General features: G+C 36.9%; 1 protein-coding gene across 2 annotated transcripts; it reads right to left on the bottom strand.

Annotated features, from left to right (window-relative positions):
* Window positions 1-1,257: 1,257 nt before the first annotated feature.
* Window positions 1,258-19,316, bottom strand: LOC134539697 (tRNA-specific adenosine deaminase 2). 2 transcript variants are annotated; one of them, XM_063381913.1, is made up of 3 exons: window positions 19,183-19,316; window positions 18,085-18,160; window positions 1,258-8,870 (listed from the first exon to the last, which is right to left on the bottom strand). In XM_063381913.1, the coding sequence occupies exons 2-3, from the start codon at window positions 18,133-18,135 to the stop codon at window positions 8,310-8,312; spliced, it is 612 nt and encodes a 203-aa protein (XP_063237983.1). In that variant the 5' UTR covers window positions 18,136-18,160; window positions 19,183-19,316; the 3' UTR covers window positions 1,258-8,309. The 2 variants fall into 2 exon arrangements, with proteins under 2 accessions (XP_063237983.1, XP_063237982.1); XM_063381912.1 differs by lacking the exon at window positions 19,183-19,316 and adding an exon at window positions 18,901-19,162.
* Between the last annotated feature and the right edge of the window lie 1,357 nt (window positions 19,317-20,673).

Below are 20,673 nucleotides of genomic sequence, written 5' to 3'. Positions count from 1 at the left end.
TACATACATGTTATCAGTTTTTCCATTTGACAAGCTCAATTAAATTTTTTTTTTTCTCACTATTCAAGACATTTTTGTTGAGTTTTAATATTTTCAGCTTATTTACAAAATAAAAACTGCGAAATAGTCATTTGGATAGTAATACTTTTTTTTTCTACTTTCAATAAAAGACAATTCTCTGGCCAGTTATTCAAAGCAGTTTTCTACCTGTAACTTATGTAATATGTATTTTTTTGTAAGCTTGATAACACATAGCACCAGACTTGTGAGTTGTGATACATATTTGTAATATCCATCATACGTTTATGTGATTATTAACTTTCCTCACATTCAATATTTGTTGTCCACTATACATTATTCTTGATATCTTAATGATGTTATATTGTGTGCACATGTTTCTAGTGCTTACAAATTGTCTAGCTTGAAATATGTTCTAGTATAAAGATTTGTAAATGACTAAACATATTATTTTCTCTTTTTGTGTGTAAATTGTGGATGTAAAAGTTCTTTTGCTGTATAGATGCATGATGGATTTAATATACTTATGTATGATGACAATATTTTGTTGTGAATAGTAATATCTAGTTGTATACAACTCAGTGTGCAAAAGCCTTTGATCAGCGTTTTCAACGTGTGTCCAGAGAATATTTAACTAATTTTTTGAATGTGTGATTTCCAGTGATTAGAAAAAGCTAGGTTGATTGGGCAAATTATCATGTAAAGTGTAAATGTAGATTTTATCGATACTGTGAACATTTATCTGTGATCATGTGTGTAAGTGTGAGCGCACGAAACGGTGCTGGTGACAGAAATAAAACCAAGCAGTTGAGCTGTGCCAAACTGTGTCCATAGTTATTCTTGTGTTACGTTTGCTGTTTAGATAAGCGATAAACACAATCCCATTTTTCTCCCATCCCAATCTTTGAAGGTGGCTTCACATAAACTTATAGATATTTGGCAGCAATTAATATTATATGGTGAATTGCAGTAAAACAAAAATAACACCGAAAAGCATCATGCCATTACACCATACAACATCGAAATGCAAATTCATACAACATAAAGCGCCAAAATGCAACTAAATTAATCAGCTTTTTTAATTCAAACAAATAATCTTAATATTGTTTTAAATTCAACTAATGTAATTATTTAGCATGCAGTTTGGTGAACTAAGTGGTAGTATCATGAAACATTTAAGTATCATATTTGTTGAATATAACTATTAATAAACAGCATTCATAAAAATAAAAACACTAAATTATATGTAATACTACGGTATTATCAGACTAACTGAAACTGTTTATTATTGTTTTACGTTCGAGGTTAATACCGCTTCCCGATACTTTCGGCAGTGTTTTGTTTTGTTCCACGCATGGCGGCGCGCGCATCTCGTGCTGTGTCGTCATGACAACTGCTAAAATAAATAATCGCGCGGCGTTCGGAACAGCTTTAACGAGCCTATGCTTGATTGATATTGACATTTCATTGGCTTCATTAAAAAGGACGCTAACGTGTCGCGGCCGTGATTGGCCCTTTTCAATTAACAATTTAATTTCGGCAAGAGAGAAGAGAAAGAGTGGAAAATGACGCCATTTAGTGCGTGTGGTAGTGTATTCCCTCTGGGAATATTTCGTTCGTGGCGATGCTAATTTCGGCGTTATTGATCTGGAAATTACGTCAAAATACTGGGCAATATTAATTGACGCCCTGTAATTGAATGCAGAATAATCGCATTCAATTCACGTGAGTGACGAAGTATTTTACGAACGACATTAAGCATCTATAGTTAAGGTATGGTCTGCATCATCGCTATATATTAAAATTGGCGTAAATTTTACCGTCAACATACGCGAACTATAATTATATAAACTTTGGATTATCATAAAATTACTAGAACATTGACTTTCGGCGATTAACAGCAAATTTACTCACATTGGCACAAACTATATGTACACAAGTCCAGAAGTCTTTTGGTTAGGCGTTTCATGCTCGAGCAAGCCGGAGCAAAACCCCAAAACTTTTACTCAGTGAACAATTTCAGGAACTTTATTTATTTTGTATTTTATTCAAGAGTCAGGTTATCTACGACATCCCATAGACTTTATTTAATATTTGTTTGTTTGGTTATTATTTCCATGACTCGAGGTTTCTCATTATGATTAAAACAATAAAATAAGTTTTTGTGTTATTTTTGTTGTTAATTCTTGATGACCTCTGGCGCCCTAATATTAAGTCCTGGAATAACGTTCTGAGTAATTAAAAATGGAAAATCTTAGTTTCATCACGTACACGTTTGTGTACAGAAGGGAATAAGAGACACAACATTTTTTTTTCTGGCGCACGAACTGTGGGGCCAATAGTGTGCATATTTGTATTGTGTTTTGTGTGGTAAATTAAAGCAGTAAATATGGAAACTAGGGGAAGGAGTAGACGTGTCAGTCAGGACAGCTCCAGGGACAGCAGTGTGGAATCTACACACTCTGTAGATGTGTCTGTTCCCACATCACCTAGCCAAGTACATAACACAGATCTTGTTACCCCAGTAACACATGCTGGAGCGGCTAGAGTAGATGTGACACAACCCCAAGCTACCACCACAACACACACACATTTTCCTGTATTGCCAGCTGCAATAAGTAATGAAACAAGTGCTAGCTTGCTCATCATGCTGCAGAGCATGTGGCAGGAAGTAAAATCTAACCACCAACAACAACAAGCTAGTTTTCAGGAACAGAATGCTAAGTTGGAGGAGAGTCTCCAGGGCACTAGTGCTAGGTTGGAGGAGAGTCTCAGGGACACTAAGGAGTCTATTAATAACACTCTTCAAAGGGAAATGAGTGAAGTCAAGAGTAGTGTGTCTGCTATTTCTGTGCGGTTGGCAGAACACGAAAACTACACTGAAACACAGTTGCAGCTAATACAACAACAATGTAGTAGTACAACAACTAGGTTAGCAGCAGAGTTAACTACCCAGACTAGCCAGCTGAATGACAGGTTAAATCAATTAGCTGAGCAAGCTGCTCAGAACAGCTGTAGTCTGGAAAATATACAATCTACATGCCAGACCATGATTGAAAATGTAGTAATCAATCATACCACAGACATGAGGGAGCAGGTGGACACATTAGTGAAAAGGCAGACAGAGTTTTCAATGGACATAGAGCAGCAGGTAGGCAAGCTACAAGAGAAGGTATTGCAGTTGAGGGTAGACAATCTTACTCGCTCCTCCAGTCACCATGTAGCATTGGCCCCAGCCCTGAACATCAATGCCAATGAAATCCTCAGTAGCTGCGATTCACCGCAAGTTGAGCAACCTGAGCTCCCAATCACACGCTCCAACCCCGCTAACACACACACCACCTTGGATCCCGTTGCAGTGATGCACCACCCGGCACGCCAATGGTCAGAGGCGATGCCTAGGTTCTCTGCCCATGAAGGAGAGAATCCAATGAGATTCCTTCGACGTTTCGAGGAATACGCTGACATGTTCAGGCTAAGTGATACTGAACGCCTGAAATGCATGGCAACTGCACTGAGGGACCATGCGTATTACTGGTGGGAGATATTACAAAGTACCATCACTTCTTACCAAGAATTCAAAAGCCATTTCAAACAGCAGTTTTGGAATGTGAAAATACAGGGAACATTGAGAGCACGTCTGCATACCGAGCGGTATGATAACAAGAAGAACCGAACTCTGGAGACCCACTTGTCTCAAATGTTCGAGAGGACGCGATACCTCGAACCAGAGATGGGTGATATTGAGTTCATGGCGATGGTGACCTCCCAGCTACCCATCAAGTACCAAGTACATTTGACAGGGCGTAGCTTCCACAATATCACAGAGTTCCGCGAACAGGTCCTCGCTTTCGACCGGCTGGAGCGGCTGTCCAGGAACAACAATAGTGAGGTGGAGAAAGACCTCAAGCCTACACATCAGAAGGCAGCACCACTCTACACACCCTGGCAGCGTGGTAACGACGGCGGCAAGGCCAACGTCCACTGCACGTCATGGCAGCCTGCGAAACAGTACCGGACAGGGAAGTGGAAGACCAGGAGGGAATTCCAACCTCAACATCAAGGAAACCGCCAGCCGAAGAAACCCTACACCCACAACCAAAACCAGTGGTGGGGAAAGCATTACCGTCCTGAAGATCCAAATGGAAGGCCACCCAGGTGGGAGTACAGGAGTTACTCTAACCGTCAGCCGCCCAACAATATGCAACAGCATATGTTGCATCCCCCTGTAGCAGACACCGCTCCTGTGAATCAATCACCAGCGAGTTTCTCTACACTCAACCATCCTCCAACCACATCGTACCCCATGCAGCGAGGATATTTTGCTCGGCAGCAGCCGATCCCGCCCAACTGCACAGTCACGCAGCCTCAGCAGACTGCGAATTGCAGCTACTCTCAAGCTGTAATTGAGGAGCATCAAAATAATTATGCTCAGTAAGGTTGTAGGTATTACCACCAACCTTATACCCGGAAGAGACACACCTGAACATGACATGGAGAGGCTAACAACTCAGGAAGAAATTGAAGAACTGGTACGAGACAAATTAACAAGAGAAGCCGACCTTAGGAAGAAAAGGAAGCCAGCATCCAGGATCAGTAAATTCACTGTAGGAGACTTAGTTCTACGCCGTACAGCACCAACTAGTAACAAGTGGGCACATCTAGCGAAGAAGCTATTTTTATTGTACTCAGGTCCCTACAAAGTAGTAGCTGTGGAGAAATGTAACTGCTACACTCTACAGGACCCTGATACAGGAAAAATTGTAGGAAATTACAATTTGAGTCAGCTTAGGCCTTACAAAACACCTGTGGTGGATTAGAACACCAAATATGTACCATTATTACTTGTGTTATGCTAAAAACCATTGTATTGTTTATGTTGCTAAGGAAATTTAATTATATATATCCTCATGAGTTGATAGAGGTAATCCAGGTGTATAGGTACCTCATTGCTTCGATATGGTAATTTATATTCGAAGAATTAGGGTGTTTGTCAGTTGATGATTTTATTCCAACTGATATTTGTGCTTGGAGCATATGTGTTGCCTGAGCGTTGGTTTGGTACATTGTCCTAGAGAGACATACCAAACATTATGTACTGTGTGTACAGTTACTGTGTTGAGACACAGTTATTATCACCCTATTAGTCGAGTTCGACCATATTAGCAATGGATATACACGTGAAGTTTTAAATAAAATTTGGCATAAGATGTGTACAAACACTATGTGACATATTACAATGTATAACTAAGGCAACACACAACTAAATACTACATATAATTAATGGCCTAAAAGATTAGTTGACTAATTTCCTACTAAATGAACACACTTGTTGGCATGAGTACTTACAGTTTGATCCAGGCTACTGCCTTGCCCCTACCTATGCTTCTTCATCGTCTAGTAGTTAATAATGCACTTTAATTGGGTTCCCACAGGACACCCGAAACTATAAGTGGATATCAACTTCATCCACACTCTTATTAATAGGATGTAAAAACATTCCACTTTATATTGAGAAAAAGAAGAAATGAAAGATAAAGAATTTTAAAGATTGTCTTTAATGAACAGCTTTAAAAACATAAACACTATACACTAGCACTCAATCAATAATATTTATCTTGAGGTTATTGTCATTATTTCATAGCTGAGAAGCAAATAATGTCTCTTCTTGTAAATAAGTGTAGCTATTGTATAACATGTGATGAAGGAAAATATTCACATATGATATGGGAGAAGCATATTAAATATGCTAATATGTTATTGAAAGCCCAATATTATTGACAAATCTCAATTAAGAAATTGAATGTAATTATTTACTAGGTGAGGATATTATGTTGATAACATCCATAAAATGTATTTTATTTATTCATCACCTACTACAAAGGTAAACAATAACCTGTTGTTGTTATTGCAAAGTACTATGCAATGTTATTGTTGCAAATACTGTTTATGTATGCATTACCTTATTATTTAACAGAGTTATTATGTGTTCAATTAATGTTTATATTTATTATTAAGTTGTTATGAATTATTAATTTTATGAGTTTGAGGAATCTCGAGTCATTTAATTTATGTTAGAGTAGGGGAGCAAGAGAAGAAGAGGGGTTAGTGATAGCATGAGGCACGATCACAGGACGCTGTATATTCATATTGCGCAAGTGATAAGAACTGTTATAGGACGTGTGATTAACGTGTGTGTGTCTTCTGATTGCCGACGAACTGAACGAGTTTTGTTGCGGTCCCCTTCGACACCGTCTGCAGCAGTAGATGCAGCAGCAGCAGCAGCAGCAGCAGTAGTCCAAGGCACATGTAGAGTCATGTGTTGGACATTTGACTCAGCAGCTCGTACCAGTTGGTACGACCCCAGCGAACACGCCGCAGACCCGGTGGGTCCGCATCAGCACGACACCACAGCATCCATCGTGATGTCATTGGTGACATCAGGTGATGCGATCATCGATGAACAGCACACTGGTCCAGCAGTCTTCACGACGTCGATCGCCTACAACAGTGTATTGTTGGCTGAACCGCCATCCCAGCACTGTGGTTTACACCGCAGTAGACCTCTCTGCTCAGCTGTCACTTACCATGTATGGAGATTGGTGAGCCTTCTTCTACATCCTTGCTTCGCCTAATCAGGTAACTGATATTCCACAACATGTAGACAGATCATGTTTACAAACAACAGTGCGACTGTCCAGCCTACGAAGAGTAGTGTCGTTTGGCAAGAGAATAACGTTTTTCAACTTTCATCGCAATGTTGCCAACTTGTGAAGTAACCAGTTCCAGTTATTAGTTTTAACGATCTAAATTGAATTTAACTTTTTGGACAGTGAAATATAAATTTATATCGGGAGCGGCACTGTAATACTACGGTATTATCAGACTAACTGAAACTGTTTATTATTGTTTTACGTTCGAGGTTAATACCGCTTCCCGATACTTTCGGCAGTGTTTTGTTTTGTTCCACGCATGGCGGCGCGCGCATCTCGTGCTGTGTCGTCATGACAACTGCTAAAATAAATAATCGCGCGGCGTTCGGAACAGCTTTAACGAGCCTATGCTTGATTGATATTGACATTTCATTGGCTTCATTAAAAAGGACGCTAACGTGTCGCGGCCGTGATTGGCCCTTTTCAATTAACAATTTAATTTCGGCAAGAGAGAAGAGAAAGAGTGGAAAATGACGCCATTTAGTGCGTGTGGTAGTGTATTCCCTCTGGGAATATTTCGTTCGTGGCAATGCTAATTTCGGCGTTATTGATCTGGAAATTACGTCAAAATACTGGGCAATATTAATTGACGCCCTGTAATTGAATGCAGAATAATCGCATTCAATTCACGTGAGTGACGAAGTATTTTACGAACGACATTAAGCATCTATAGTTAAGGTATGGTCTGCATCATCGCTATATATTAAAATTGGCGTAAATTTTACCGTCAACATACGCGAACTATAATTATATAAACTTTGGATTATCATAAAATTACTAGAACATTGACTTTCGGCGATTAACAGCAAATTTACTCACATTGGCACAAACTATATGTACACAAGTCCAGAAGTCTTTTGGTTAGGCGTTTCATGCTCGAGCAAGCCGGAGCAAAACCCCAAAACTTTTACTCAGTGAACAATTTCAGGAACTTTATTTATTTTGTATTTTATTCAAGAGTCAGGTTATCTACGACATCCCATAGACTTTATTTAATATTTGTTTGTTTGGTTATTATTTCCATGACTCGAGGTTTCTCATTATGATTAAAACAATAAAATAAGTTTTTGTGTTATTTTTGTTGTTAATTCTTGATGACCTCTGGCGCCCTAATATTAAGTCCTGGAATAACGTTCTGAGTAATTAAAAATGGAAAATCTTAGTTTCATCACGTACACGTTTGTGTACATATACTTTCTCAAAAATGAAATTGGCCTACAAATAAAAACTCATTTAAAATTTTAAATAAAAACCTGGATGGTAACTTATTGAAGTGGCATATTAAAAGCTATCCATTATCTACATTAGTAAGATATTATGAAAGATAGCTATCTGGCCAGTCAGAGGATACAGTTGGATACAGAGCTTGCTTTTGAAGTTTCCTATTTTGTAGCTATCATTCCTGTTTATTTTTGATGGATGTTTTAATATTTAAATTGCTTCTTGCATGCATTTTTTTTATATTGGAAGATGTTGGCTAAGGTGTTAAAATTGTAGCTGATCGTTGGTTTTCACGTTTGTAGTCTGATGTCTCCTCTAATCCTGGTGATGGTTGGCTTGCCAGTTTGTTGATCATTCTCACGTAGAATCTTCACTCTGCAGTAAGCTAATGTCACGAATGACTGGGTCCACACACGGGGCGGTCTTGGCCTTGGCCTTGGGCACCGGAGCGCGGGGGTTGGTGCCCTTGTAGAAGTCCCTAAGCAGCTGCAGGGCGGCCGCCTCGCGCACGCCCGCCACGACGCGGAAGGGCCGCGCGCACAGGGACGCCGCGTCCAGCACGGAGCCGCAGCCCCCGAAGCGGTCGTTGGGGCAGCCGTAGACGACCCCGAGCACGCCCAGGTCCAGCAGCGCGGCGGCGCACATCACGCACGGCTCCACGCTCACCACCACCTCCGTCTGCGCCAGCACGGCGCGCGGGTCCTCGCCCGTCGCCGCGCAGCGCTGCACCACGCTGTCCACGCAGTTCATCTCGGCGTGCCGCGTGGCGTTGCGCGTCTCGTTGGCGGAGTTACGTCCCTCCGCGATGACCCGCCCGTGCCGCACGAACAGGCAGCCCACCGGGACCTCTCCGTGCCGGAGCGCCTCGCGCGCCAGCTCCAGCGCGCGCAGCATCAGCTGCTCGTGCCGGGCGTCCCCCTGCGACACGGCGACCCACCTCCCCTTCACCTCACCCACCTCACCTCACCTCACCAACCGCACCTCACCTCACCTAACCCACCTCACCTCACCTAACCCACCTCACCTCACCTCACCTCTCTTTATAACCTCCTGGCATCACAAACATTTCAAAACAATATTTCACGAAAACGTTGCATTAGAATTCTGCCCTGATGTTTTACTCCCCTCGCACCCAAAGAAGTTTCATTTCAAAAATTACTCAGAGTGAAGTTTTTAATATGCACATTCTGTAATCCAGAACCAATCACGCTGCTCACCTTCAGGTGTTTTTGGATGAGTTCCTGGCTTTCGACCCTAGCAACCAGGCGGCACTACTGTGCTGCCGGTGTTTTTAGTGCGCTCATAGTTTATTGTTACTGTCAGTTTTCATTTCAGTAGGCCTACAATATTTCCTGTTTTCTAGGGTTACATTTCACAGGTACATTTCCTTGATGTGTACATTTTTTGTTTTTGTTATTTTTGTATAGCAGCTTATTTCTACTCGTTTTAAATACCATCGTAATGCATGTTAGTCGTTAATGTGTTGTTTCAGTTAAAACTATAGTACTGACATTTGATAATCTGGCAAAATTGCTAATCTGGCTTGGCTGTTGTTTTGAATGTGCCAAAGTAAAGTCCTTTCACCGTGCACACCAAATTAAATTTGCTCACTATGGTTGAATAAAATTCTAGGCTGTATTTTGGACTACAGCCGCCAAAGATTTTTTTAATGAATTTCCATTGTGCTGAATAGGAATATTGTGTATGAAATGAATAAAATAATTTAACAAAATTGATGTTGCTTTATTTTTTGACATTAATTCGATGAATGTCGTACTTGGTGGTCAGGCAGCCACGCCAGAAAAATTGTGACACTAAACTATGACAAACTTGGCTCATCACACAACCACTGGCTCAACTGACAACATATCAACATCAGAATCATCAGAGAGCATATCCACGTCCATTAGTAAACAATTTCCTGCATTCCCCGTCGCTTCTAGCGAGGTGGATGGCTGAGGCTCGCTCAAGCACAAATTTTGCGCCTCGTTTCGGGACTTGTTTTGCCCCACTACCTCATTTCTCTCTGCTACTTTTTGCCTCATTCAATACCTATGACACTTCTCAGCATTTTCCCAATTGCTTCTGCTTAGGCATTTTGCGATTAATTGCTCCCAAATCAAACTTGGTAATGGTATAGTTATTCCACTCAAGAAGCACCACTCAGTGCTCACTCATAAACAACTTGAAGTTTAAATAATGCAAATCAGTTTATTACTTTCGAAGTTGCAGCTCTCACTGACTTCAATTCAACGCTCCACATCAATGCTCATTACGTCATCACTGCAAATGTTAATTAACCGGGTGTGTCATACGTAAAGAGTAAAGTCTGCTCTACTATGATATGTTTATTTCAACTCTGTAGCTTTCATAGTTTATTAAATTATTAATTTTTATAATTTTATAATAATTAATTATTTAATTATTATTAATTTAAGTGGTGTCGAATCCTCAGCTGAAGTGACACCCAACTTGCGATTAAAGGCATTCATATTCCTGTCAGAAATTCATGTAAAAAAAATACCTTTTCAAGCCAAACAGATTCACTTGTAATAAGTACCTATGAGTTTAAATTGATAACTTATTCCTGTGAATGATTTCATAGGCCACAGCTGTTAATAGGCTACATATGAACCACATTTTACAAACAATAAAAATACAAATAATTTTTTGCAGATAATACCACTCTTTCTGCTATACCCGATATGAAAAATTTAAGTTTCTTAAATCTCTAAATAGTATAAAACAAAGTTTCTATCCATGCCTGATGTTTGCTCACTTCTCCCTAATCTACACAATGGATTTTGATGCAGTTTCCATCAACATTTAGAGAATTTCTTCCGGAAGGTTTATGTGGGTAATACATTCAGAAATCTCAATGTTTTGTAATAAAAGTCATAAAAAGACACTTTTAGGGTGCTGTAATTAATATACTACAAAATTGTAGGTATTAAAAAGGTATATCGAAAGGCCTATCTTCTAAGGGTGACATACAGTGGCCATTTTTATCTTTCAAAACTGGTTAAAAAATAATGAGTTATTTGCGAAGCTATTTTGACCGACTTACAAACAATCTGTTTATGTTGGCTCATGATTGTTTACAAAGAAATTCTTTAGTTATAGGCAGTACGTGGTAGTATGTATATAACTTTTGAAAACACCGGACACTTAGGAAAATTTAATACTTATAAGTATACTTGCTTATTAAATCTAAATAATACCATAAATAGATTGCATTCATGTGAAGCCGGGGCGGGTTGCTAGTTTAAAAATAAGCCATTTTATGTTTATTTTATGTCCATTACAGCAAAATTAGGACATTAATATTGGCAAATCTTACTTTCATGTCATTTTTTCCCCCCATTAACACAGCCTTCCAACTGCCAGACACACACAGGCCCGATGTGGCGATGTCTAACTGTATTTGGACAGCCCTGAGGTAGAGACTGTAAATTTGTGTCTGCGTGTGTGTCCCAATTTCTTTTCTCTGACACAATGACAATCACATGTACAGCAAGATTCCAAGCTTTAATGTCTTTAATGCTGCCATACACCAGTTTGACTAAAGTGCAATTTTGTTATTTCATTTGATGCCAGCTCGCTTGGGAAAAAATAACTCCTTAATGTCCCAAGAGTTAAAAGATCAATTTCTTGTCCTCCTCAGAATATTTAGTTTGTATAGAATAATCATTCTTGAAAAGTCACGGAGTTTTAAAGTGTGTATTTAAAGCCTGGAAATGTCAGAGAGGTATTATCAGTAATAAGTATAAGTAACTACAATAATAAGCTATACATTTAAATCTGAAATAGTGTTAGCTAAATATTTCATTATATTCGTAGACTGTAAAATCTAACACCCAGGGTTGTAATTTAAATAATTTTAACTATGAGAGAAATTGATACGAAATTAAACAAAAATTACCAAACAATTTAGAATATACCTACAATAATTTTAGCCTAAAACAGTTGAAAATTTGGTATTATAATGTGCCTGTTTGGTTAAAGTAATGACTGAAAATATTTCTTTTTTATAACAGGGAAACCTATAAGTCCCGTAAATTGTTTCCTGAAATTCTGTAGCACAATATATTGGATGACCTACTGTGTTCCTCTTGAGTAACAGAGAATGTAAAGTTACATGAAGGAAAGACTGGCAAACTCAAGTTTTTACATTTTTAACACATCTATATGAATAGCACACAAACATTCTGGGGGAAAAAGAGCTTTCAAGAATTCTGGGCCTTGTCTAATTAAACACCAAACATCACAGCTGAATCATCTAGAAAATGAAATTACGTTTTTATGGTATTGTTCCGTATCACGTATCCAAGTTATCAAGTAGGATTGATCCCGTAGTACATGATGCTTGGTGTTTCAATTTAGTATGTCACAAGATCCTGGACATAACAAAATATTACAATACAATGTTAGGATGTAAAAAAAAATATCATTTTCAGAAATTTATTTGATTTGATAATACAGACATAATTCATTGTTACATCACAATTTTTTTTGTATTCAGGATATTTCGATGTACTAAATTAAAACAGCAAGCATCATGCACCACAGGAAAATTATTCAGGATCATTCCATTATGATCAAGCGATGGACTTGGATACATGACACGAAACTTTTACTGAAAGTATTTTAAAACCCAAAATCATCAGCTATTTTAGAGACAATGTTTTACTCTTTAGCAAGTGCTAATGTGATGCATCCAATGTTACACCATTGAAATTAATAATTTAGTAAAGGGTCATACCACAATAAAGTGTGACATAGTTGTATATTTTTATATTTAATATTAGATCAGGAAAAATATTAAAAATTGGTATATCAGGCTTTAATCTTATTTAGACAAACTGCATTAAGGGCTTAGCAAACCTTTGGTTAAATACACATGTTCAAACTTAAAAATTGTAAAATTTTTGGTCACGGAAGTACAACAATTTTTTATAATTTATTAAATTCCAATTTCCTTTTCGTCGAATATTTCATCGTAGGCCTATGTTACTTTGTATTAGTAAACAAGAGGAAAAAACACATATGTATAAATAAATATAACAAGATTATGTGACCCCCCAAAAAAATTACAATTTCATACCTTGATAATTATTGGTATTTTCTTTTTAAAAATGCCTTGTAATTGTCATGGAAGGATATTTTAAGTTCACATTTTTCTAAGTGCAATTAAAATTTATCTAAATAACCATTTACACATTTTGTGACATTTTTATTGAAAAAGATAAAAATCCATTTACAAACTGTCACAGAAGGGCATTTTTTATCATGGAAGGAAAAGTCCAACCAAATTTCTCAACATTACTGTTTTCTGTTCCCTCCTATTTTTTTATCACATGATATTTTCCCTACATTTTCATTATTGAAAGCTGGAGGTTGAATTTTAAGTCTCAGAAGATACTTTTAATGAAGCAAATTTGTTAAATGTGGCAAGTTTATTTCACTGTCATTTCACATTTTAAAGAATATAATTAATATTCATATTTTAAAAAATTAGTACATAAATTGTATCTACACTCTTTTAACATATATTTTAAAAATGAGATTTTCTTATATGCTTACAATTCTGTCTGGTAATGTACAGTTACACAATCTTTAAACAATGGAAAAATGGCTGAAGCTTACATTTCTATAACTTTACAAGAGTTGTGTTGTGTTTGTAGTAAACTGTGCTCAACAGATGCGGAAATGCAGAAAGAAGCAGAAGATACTTTCAGAAAAAGGAGAAATGCATCATAGAAATCAGGAAAGGAAAGGAAGAACTAACATAAAAAGGAGGTATTTTTAAATTAAGAAAATATGAATGATAAAGGAAAAAGGATGCACAAAAGATAATATGACAACAAAACTGCACAGATCATACACTTCTATCTCCAAGTGCCATACGTAAAGCAAATATTTCAGTGAAAAAGGCATTACCTTGTTAGCCACGGAAAAGTGTCGAGGTTCTTGAAAAGCTTATTAAGACTGTCACCAAACAATTTGAGTAATTTTTTTGGATATGGCAGGGCTTAGCAATAATAAAAAAGTGGTAGTTCAAAGGAAATGAAGAATTTATGCATTTACAGATGAAACTGTGAGAACAGAAAAATACTTTTTTTTTTATAGAGGTGATATAAGCTGGCAATGAGCAGGTCAAAAAAAAAAAAATTGGTTGTCTGTAAAGTCGGTTTACGGACGATAGTTTAACGTGACGTCATAACAAAACATTGATGAAATGATTGATCCAGAAGAAAAGGAAATATCATAGTCGGCCTGAGACTGAGCCGTAATAGGGTTTTGCAACCAAACCATTTAGGCATTAAAAATATTATATTCTTTGAGGAAGAATTTTTTTTTAAAAATTTTTCAATCTTTTGTATGATAAAATCTACCTCTGCATACTTTTATGAATAAAATTGAATCATTTTTATTGAATTATCACTATTTTGTATGGATAGAAAGGAGTGAAATGAAATGTACAATTTAATTAATAAATTTACTTTTATTTGCATTCATTATTCAAATATATGTATTACTTTTGAAATGTTACGTGCCCCGTATTTATTTTTTACAAGTACAAAAAAAAATTTCGCACCTGCCAGGATTGGAACTGACAACCTCACAATTAGAAGATAGCGCCGCTGATCGCTCACCCACGAGGCCATATTAGATAATTAATAGTTTCAGATGTTATATATACACAGTGTTGTTAAGTAACGAATTACAAGTAATCGGATTACTTGTAACGATTACTTTTCAAGTAATTTATACTTGTAACGAATTACATTTAAAAAATGTAATTAGTACTTGTAATCGGAATACATAACAATAATTGTAATCGATACATTAAGGTAATCGATACTTTATATTTACTTGCCGTTGCTTGTAGTGCTAAGATCGTATGCACAACATCTATGATCAAAAATAAAGAGCCATAGTGACTTGCAGTGTCTCCAACATTACCCTATCCTAAAATCTGCATTTTTAAAATTTAACACATCGCTGCCGTCAAGTGCCGTTGAGCGTCTTTTTAGTGTTGGTAAAGATGTTTTTGCCATCAAGAGAGGGAATCTATCTGATGAGAACTTTAAAATGCAATTGTTTTGTAAGGTCAATTCCAAAATTTAAAGAGTGTTACTTTTATTACAGGTAGCTACTTGTATGAAGTCTTATGATGTTATTCAAGCAAGTTTGTCCTCAAATATTATTAATTTAATTAAAGATAATAAATTTAATCATTACATGAAATCATTTTTTTAACAAAACATATATGCATGTATGTTTATTAATGTAACAAAGTGTAAAAAAAGTTGAATCGTAGGTCAGTTTTAAAATGGTAGCGGAAAGTAATTGTAATTGTAATTTTACGGATTACTTCTATGTAAAGTAATTTTTACTTGTAATTAGTTACATTATCACCACAGTAATTGTAATTGAGCCCAATTACTTTTTCCGAGTACTTTTAACAACACTGTATATACATTTATAAAAATTTTGTTCACGGTAGGGGAATAATATTATTTCGTTTTTATAACTCAATTTTATAATAAATACGCATCCCAAATACACCAAACTTATTTATAATGTGTTACAATATTTTTTAAAACATTGTGCAAAAGATCCCGGTTGTAATTTGAATTATTATGTGTAACTGTAAAACACCATTGTTGGTTCAAAACGTATTTGAATATTCAACATTACTTTTAAATAATTGTACCGATTGAGCTGAAAATCGGTGGACAATCGTTAAATTACATAATATTAATAATTCAAACGAAAATATGATTGAAAAGTGAAATCGATGGTCGTTCCAATCGAGTGGAAGAGAGATGCCACGCATGCGTAGGCCCTACAATGAGCATGAAGAGAGATGCCACGCATGCGTACAATGAGCAAATAGGACACATCCATAGTAGGACATCCGTAGTGGGACACTTTTTCGTGCGTGCAGCCGGCGTTCATCGATTTATTAGACGTTGTCACGCCAAAAGACTTTGTGATCGTCCAAACTGCAAAATGTGGTGTCAGAAACATATATTGCTTGTGAACTTAGTGAATCAGTCAGTATTTTCAAGAAAGAATCTAGCGATGTTTCATTAGGGTATTCCAAATTCAAATCTTTATGCCCTGAACATATAGTTCCATGTCTCTTGCAGATCTGGATGTGTATGTAGTTATCATGGATATGCTGAACTGCTTATAGCCTCATTGAGGAAGTTCCTTCAAGACTTCCCCAGTTCTGTAAGCAAAGTGCTTTCACAAACATTGTGACACAAATAACATTCACAGTGTAGACAGTGAATGCAATCACTGTGGAACTCCAAATTTAGACTTTAATTTTGATGACACTGAGTTCAATGGAAGTATTTCCTATTATAAGTGGGGAACAGGAAATTGTTATGAAGTAGTAAAGCAAGGAATACATACAGACATTGAATCAGTAAAATGTGAACTTAACACACAATTACAATAACTTTCCTGGCACAGTTATAATGCTAAAAGACAACATAGTGAACTTCAAACTTTAAAAGAAACACTTTCAGAAAACAATATAATTATTTTATTAAGCATCAGTCTGTTCACCCAGTGTTACAATTTTCATTGCAGTAGGATAGGTACTACAAATTTGAAGGTCAATTACAACATGTTTGCTATGCAATAGTATCAGATTCATTTAACCACAATAAAGACAGTGTGCGAGCATTTAATTAACCATTTTCAATGATTTGAAGACAAGGCTTCTGTTTCATTTTGATTTTTCTCTACTTTTCTGATGATGCAGCAAGCCAATCAAGCCAATTAAGCCAATTCAAAAGCAGATATAAAGTATGTAATCTTCTTTTCCATGAAGAAGACTTAGGCATTCCAGCTGACCACAGTTACTTTGAAACGTCCCATGGAAAAGGGCCCCATGGTTGTGTTTGCGGAGAAGTAAAGAGAGATATATTAAGATCTGAGCTTAAAAAAAAATTGTAGTAAATGGAGCTCAAGATGTTACAAATGCTGCTACCAAATGAGTAAAATCTATTATTATATTGCATGTTCCTGAAACTAAAATACCAGATATTGCGTGCAAGCTACAGCATCGTTGGGAAAGTTTTCTCCCAGTGCTTGACTCTCTAAGTATCACTATATGATGCCAGCTGAAAATGGCAACAGTGCTTTGCTGTTAATAAATTCAGTATTTTTTTGGATGGGAGAAAAATGGTATATGTTGTGAAGTTATTAAGAATGTTAACACTGTTAACTACCAGGAAACGATGAAAACTCTCCAGAGACATTGTCACAAAATGTTTGGAAGTTGAAAGCTCTGAACTACGTCAAGGAAAATGTGAGCTATGCAAAGTAATTTCTGAGAAGAACTCTATGTTTTGTTACTATGTATAATAAACAATTATTGTCTGCAAGTGATTTTCGAGTAATGGGGTTGAAGACATTAGATAACAAAGGAATATAATTGGAACCGACAACAAAGGAATATAATGAAAGTGATATATTTACAGTTTCTCGAAGTGATATGTTGCTTTTACTCCTTGATCCACTAATGGAATGTTGAATTGGTAGGAAGTGATAGGGTTATTTACAAATTTAACTCGCCTACTGATGTAAATGAAGCTTGATTTCCTTCTAACATGTGTTTGTTCATTTTGCTATGTAATATTAACAACTTATTAAGCCCTTGAATTTTTAGACAATAATGGGACAAAATTTCCTTCCGTGACGGTACATACTTGAAGGGTTTTTATAACTTAAATATGTATGTAAGCATACAGAACCTTGTTAAATTAGTGTTCTATACAGAGGTAAAAAAAAGCAATTTTCATTGTGTAGAGAACAGAATGTCTTTTTACTGTCCTTCCGTGATCTAACATATTATAATTATTATAAATTATCAACTCACATTTTCTTGCAAAACATTTTCCTAACTAATACTTACAATACTCAGAAAATTATTATGATTGAATTGTTAACATGCCGTCCTTCCGTGACAAAAAAAAACTGTGGCCTGACCCTAAATATACATGTGAAAAGATTACATTTAACTCTGTTTTTACATGAAGTCATGTGGATCTTGGGTCTTAGAACTGGGCATCAAGTATGTTCTCAGACATGTCAGAAGCTTACTTACTGAAAATGGCGCAGAACTGGCGACTGATACATCAGCACTCTCATTGGTCATCCTGCTATCCTTCTATCCTTCTATCCTGATAAAAAAGAATGAATTACGTTAGCATAAGCTTGACTGATATTTGGGGGATAGGAAATGGTCTAGGAAGGGAGTCTGTGGTACAATCTCGAATTAGTGCCACCCGAACTTAGCCACAACTCTGACTCAGGGCGTAACGTCGCCCGTGCGAGTGCCCACATCATGGCTTGCACAAAGACATGGCCTGCTCTTAGCATCGGGCATGCCACGGATCTTATTTACTATGGCTCTATGGCATCCTACATGCCACACTCCCTCGTGCCCTCGTGTGGAGGTGACCAGACCACAACACGTGTGAACAGCAGATAGAAGGTGGGCAGAGACATTAGTTAGGATGTAACAGAGTGGGAGGAGGGGCGAATCTGGATCATAGGATAAAGAGAGGGAAATATAAAACCAAGAGGGAGCACTCAAGAAACCTCTTTTAGAGAAAGGGGAATGGAATAATTTAGATGAACAGTGAGTTAGCAAGGACAGCGGCACAGTTCAGGGGAGAGTAGGCCATTAGGCTTGCATCCATCAGCTTGTACCCAAAATAAAAATTAATAAAAAAATTATCACAACGAACATGTCTAATAAAATTTGATTAATAAAATATTCTCAATTTATGTACTTTAAACATACCTCAATGAAACTTCTTTCCCCATCAAGTCGTAATAAATTGAAAATTTTTGAACAGCATTTAAAGATAGATTGGTTTGAAGTTTTAAATAACCAAATTGAGTAATACATACTTACATGACAACTGAAAATTTAAATTTAATGTGAATTAATCCTACAATGTTATGAGCTTGAGGTTATGTCCATATATTTTTATTATTTATAATCCAACAATGATTAGTTCATCTGATTGTGAATAGTGCATGTTTATATTCACTGCTCTAGAATAAAAATAAACCAATTTTTCGAAACGTTTACTTTGACCAACTGAAAAAAAACAATTAATAATAAGGAAAACCCATACTGTCAAAATGAGGTTATGTACACAAATTATAAAATACCAAGGAATATGCAAAATACCATGTGCGTTTCTTTACAGCATAGATAAATGTAAATAATTTTTCTCCAAGACCAACTCCCATTCATGCTCCAAACGCTTAGTAAAAATTAACATTCCTATTCACAAATGTTGTGTAGTAATTTGACGCAAAACAAATTTAAATAAACTAGTAATAAACAACAAAATACACTACTCCATCGAAACTTGAAAATGTCTTAAAAATGTAAATCTGCAAAGTGCTTTGAGATTCACATGCTCTATGCACAGAGCGAGCAAGATGCTCTATGTTGAGAACCAAGGCAACATATATACCACGGAAAATCTTTTAATATAGTTAAAAATATTAATGGGATAGTGGTCAACTTAAATTTGATTTGTTTACATGTTATAAAATGATTTTTAAATAAATATTCCAATTGTTAATTATGATTTATTCAATAATGTTTGCAGGCTTTCACGGCCATTGTCTAAAGAAGCTTGACTTCTGTGTTGTAGCCGTGTCCTTGGCGAATAATTCACCAACGTTTCGGTCTACATTGCAGTCACAATCATCAGTTACAGTAGGTAACGGCTCCCTGATGATGGCGACTGCAATGTCGACCGAAACGTCGGTGAATTATTCGCTAAGGACACGGCTACAACCCAGAAGCAGAGCTACTTTATGATAAATTTAAGTGAAAAATTTATATTATTATAAGTATTGGAAGTATTAAATGAATTGAATCAAGTTTATGAACTTGCACCTGCAAATAAAACCTCTATTTTAAAATGTTACACAGAAAAAGTAATATTTTTAAAAACTGAAATTCATTTTAATAAATTTATTTGTTTACTTTTTATAAATTCAGAGTGTGCCGTTACATGAGTTACGATTCCACGCACAGAAAGTGACTTATTATTTTTAACAACATTATAATTCTATTTAGTGTTATTTATTTCCCCGATATTAGCACTCTATGTTTATGTTTTGGTGTATCTACGATGACGTCGTCCGACCGACGACCATCCCTAAGCCCGACCTGCAACCGCCAGTATACTCTCCCGCTAACGGAACGCACCCCTGGCCGTGGCCCACCCGAGTCGAGCGAGCCACCGAGCCGAACGGCCAAACCAGACATTATTATTATAAAGCACACTAAATCCGAGTGGACTAGAGACGAACCACACCCATTCCCCCCCAAACAATTAATTACGAATTTTGCGACCTTAAAGTCTCTTCCAGACGCAGTCATTTAGTTTTTAACGTAATGAGGTCAAGCTTAGCGTGGCAGGGGCCGACGCGCCACCGGACGCCATGCCAGTTCCGCAGTTCTACTCGACTCGCGGACCGGGACGGACCTACGGCCCACGGAGAGACCACAACCATTGTCTTCATCGCAAGTAACGTCCGGTAAATATAGTCATTTAGCATAAACCAAACCTTTTTCTATTCACCTCTCCGTGCGTGCCCGGTCCGTTTTTTACGGTTCAGGACCTAATCCGACCGCGTAAACGTAAAGACCACACCTGGT

The sequence above is a fragment of the Bacillus rossius genome, chromosome 15, assembly GCF_032445375.1.
Source record: "Bacillus rossius redtenbacheri isolate Brsri chromosome 15, Brsri_v3, whole genome shotgun sequence".
Taxonomy (NCBI): Eukaryota; Metazoa; Arthropoda; class Insecta; order Phasmatodea; family Bacillidae; genus Bacillus; species Bacillus rossius.
The sequence above is the reverse complement of the archived record's forward strand: the minus strand, read 5'-3'. Positions and strand labels throughout refer to the sequence as shown.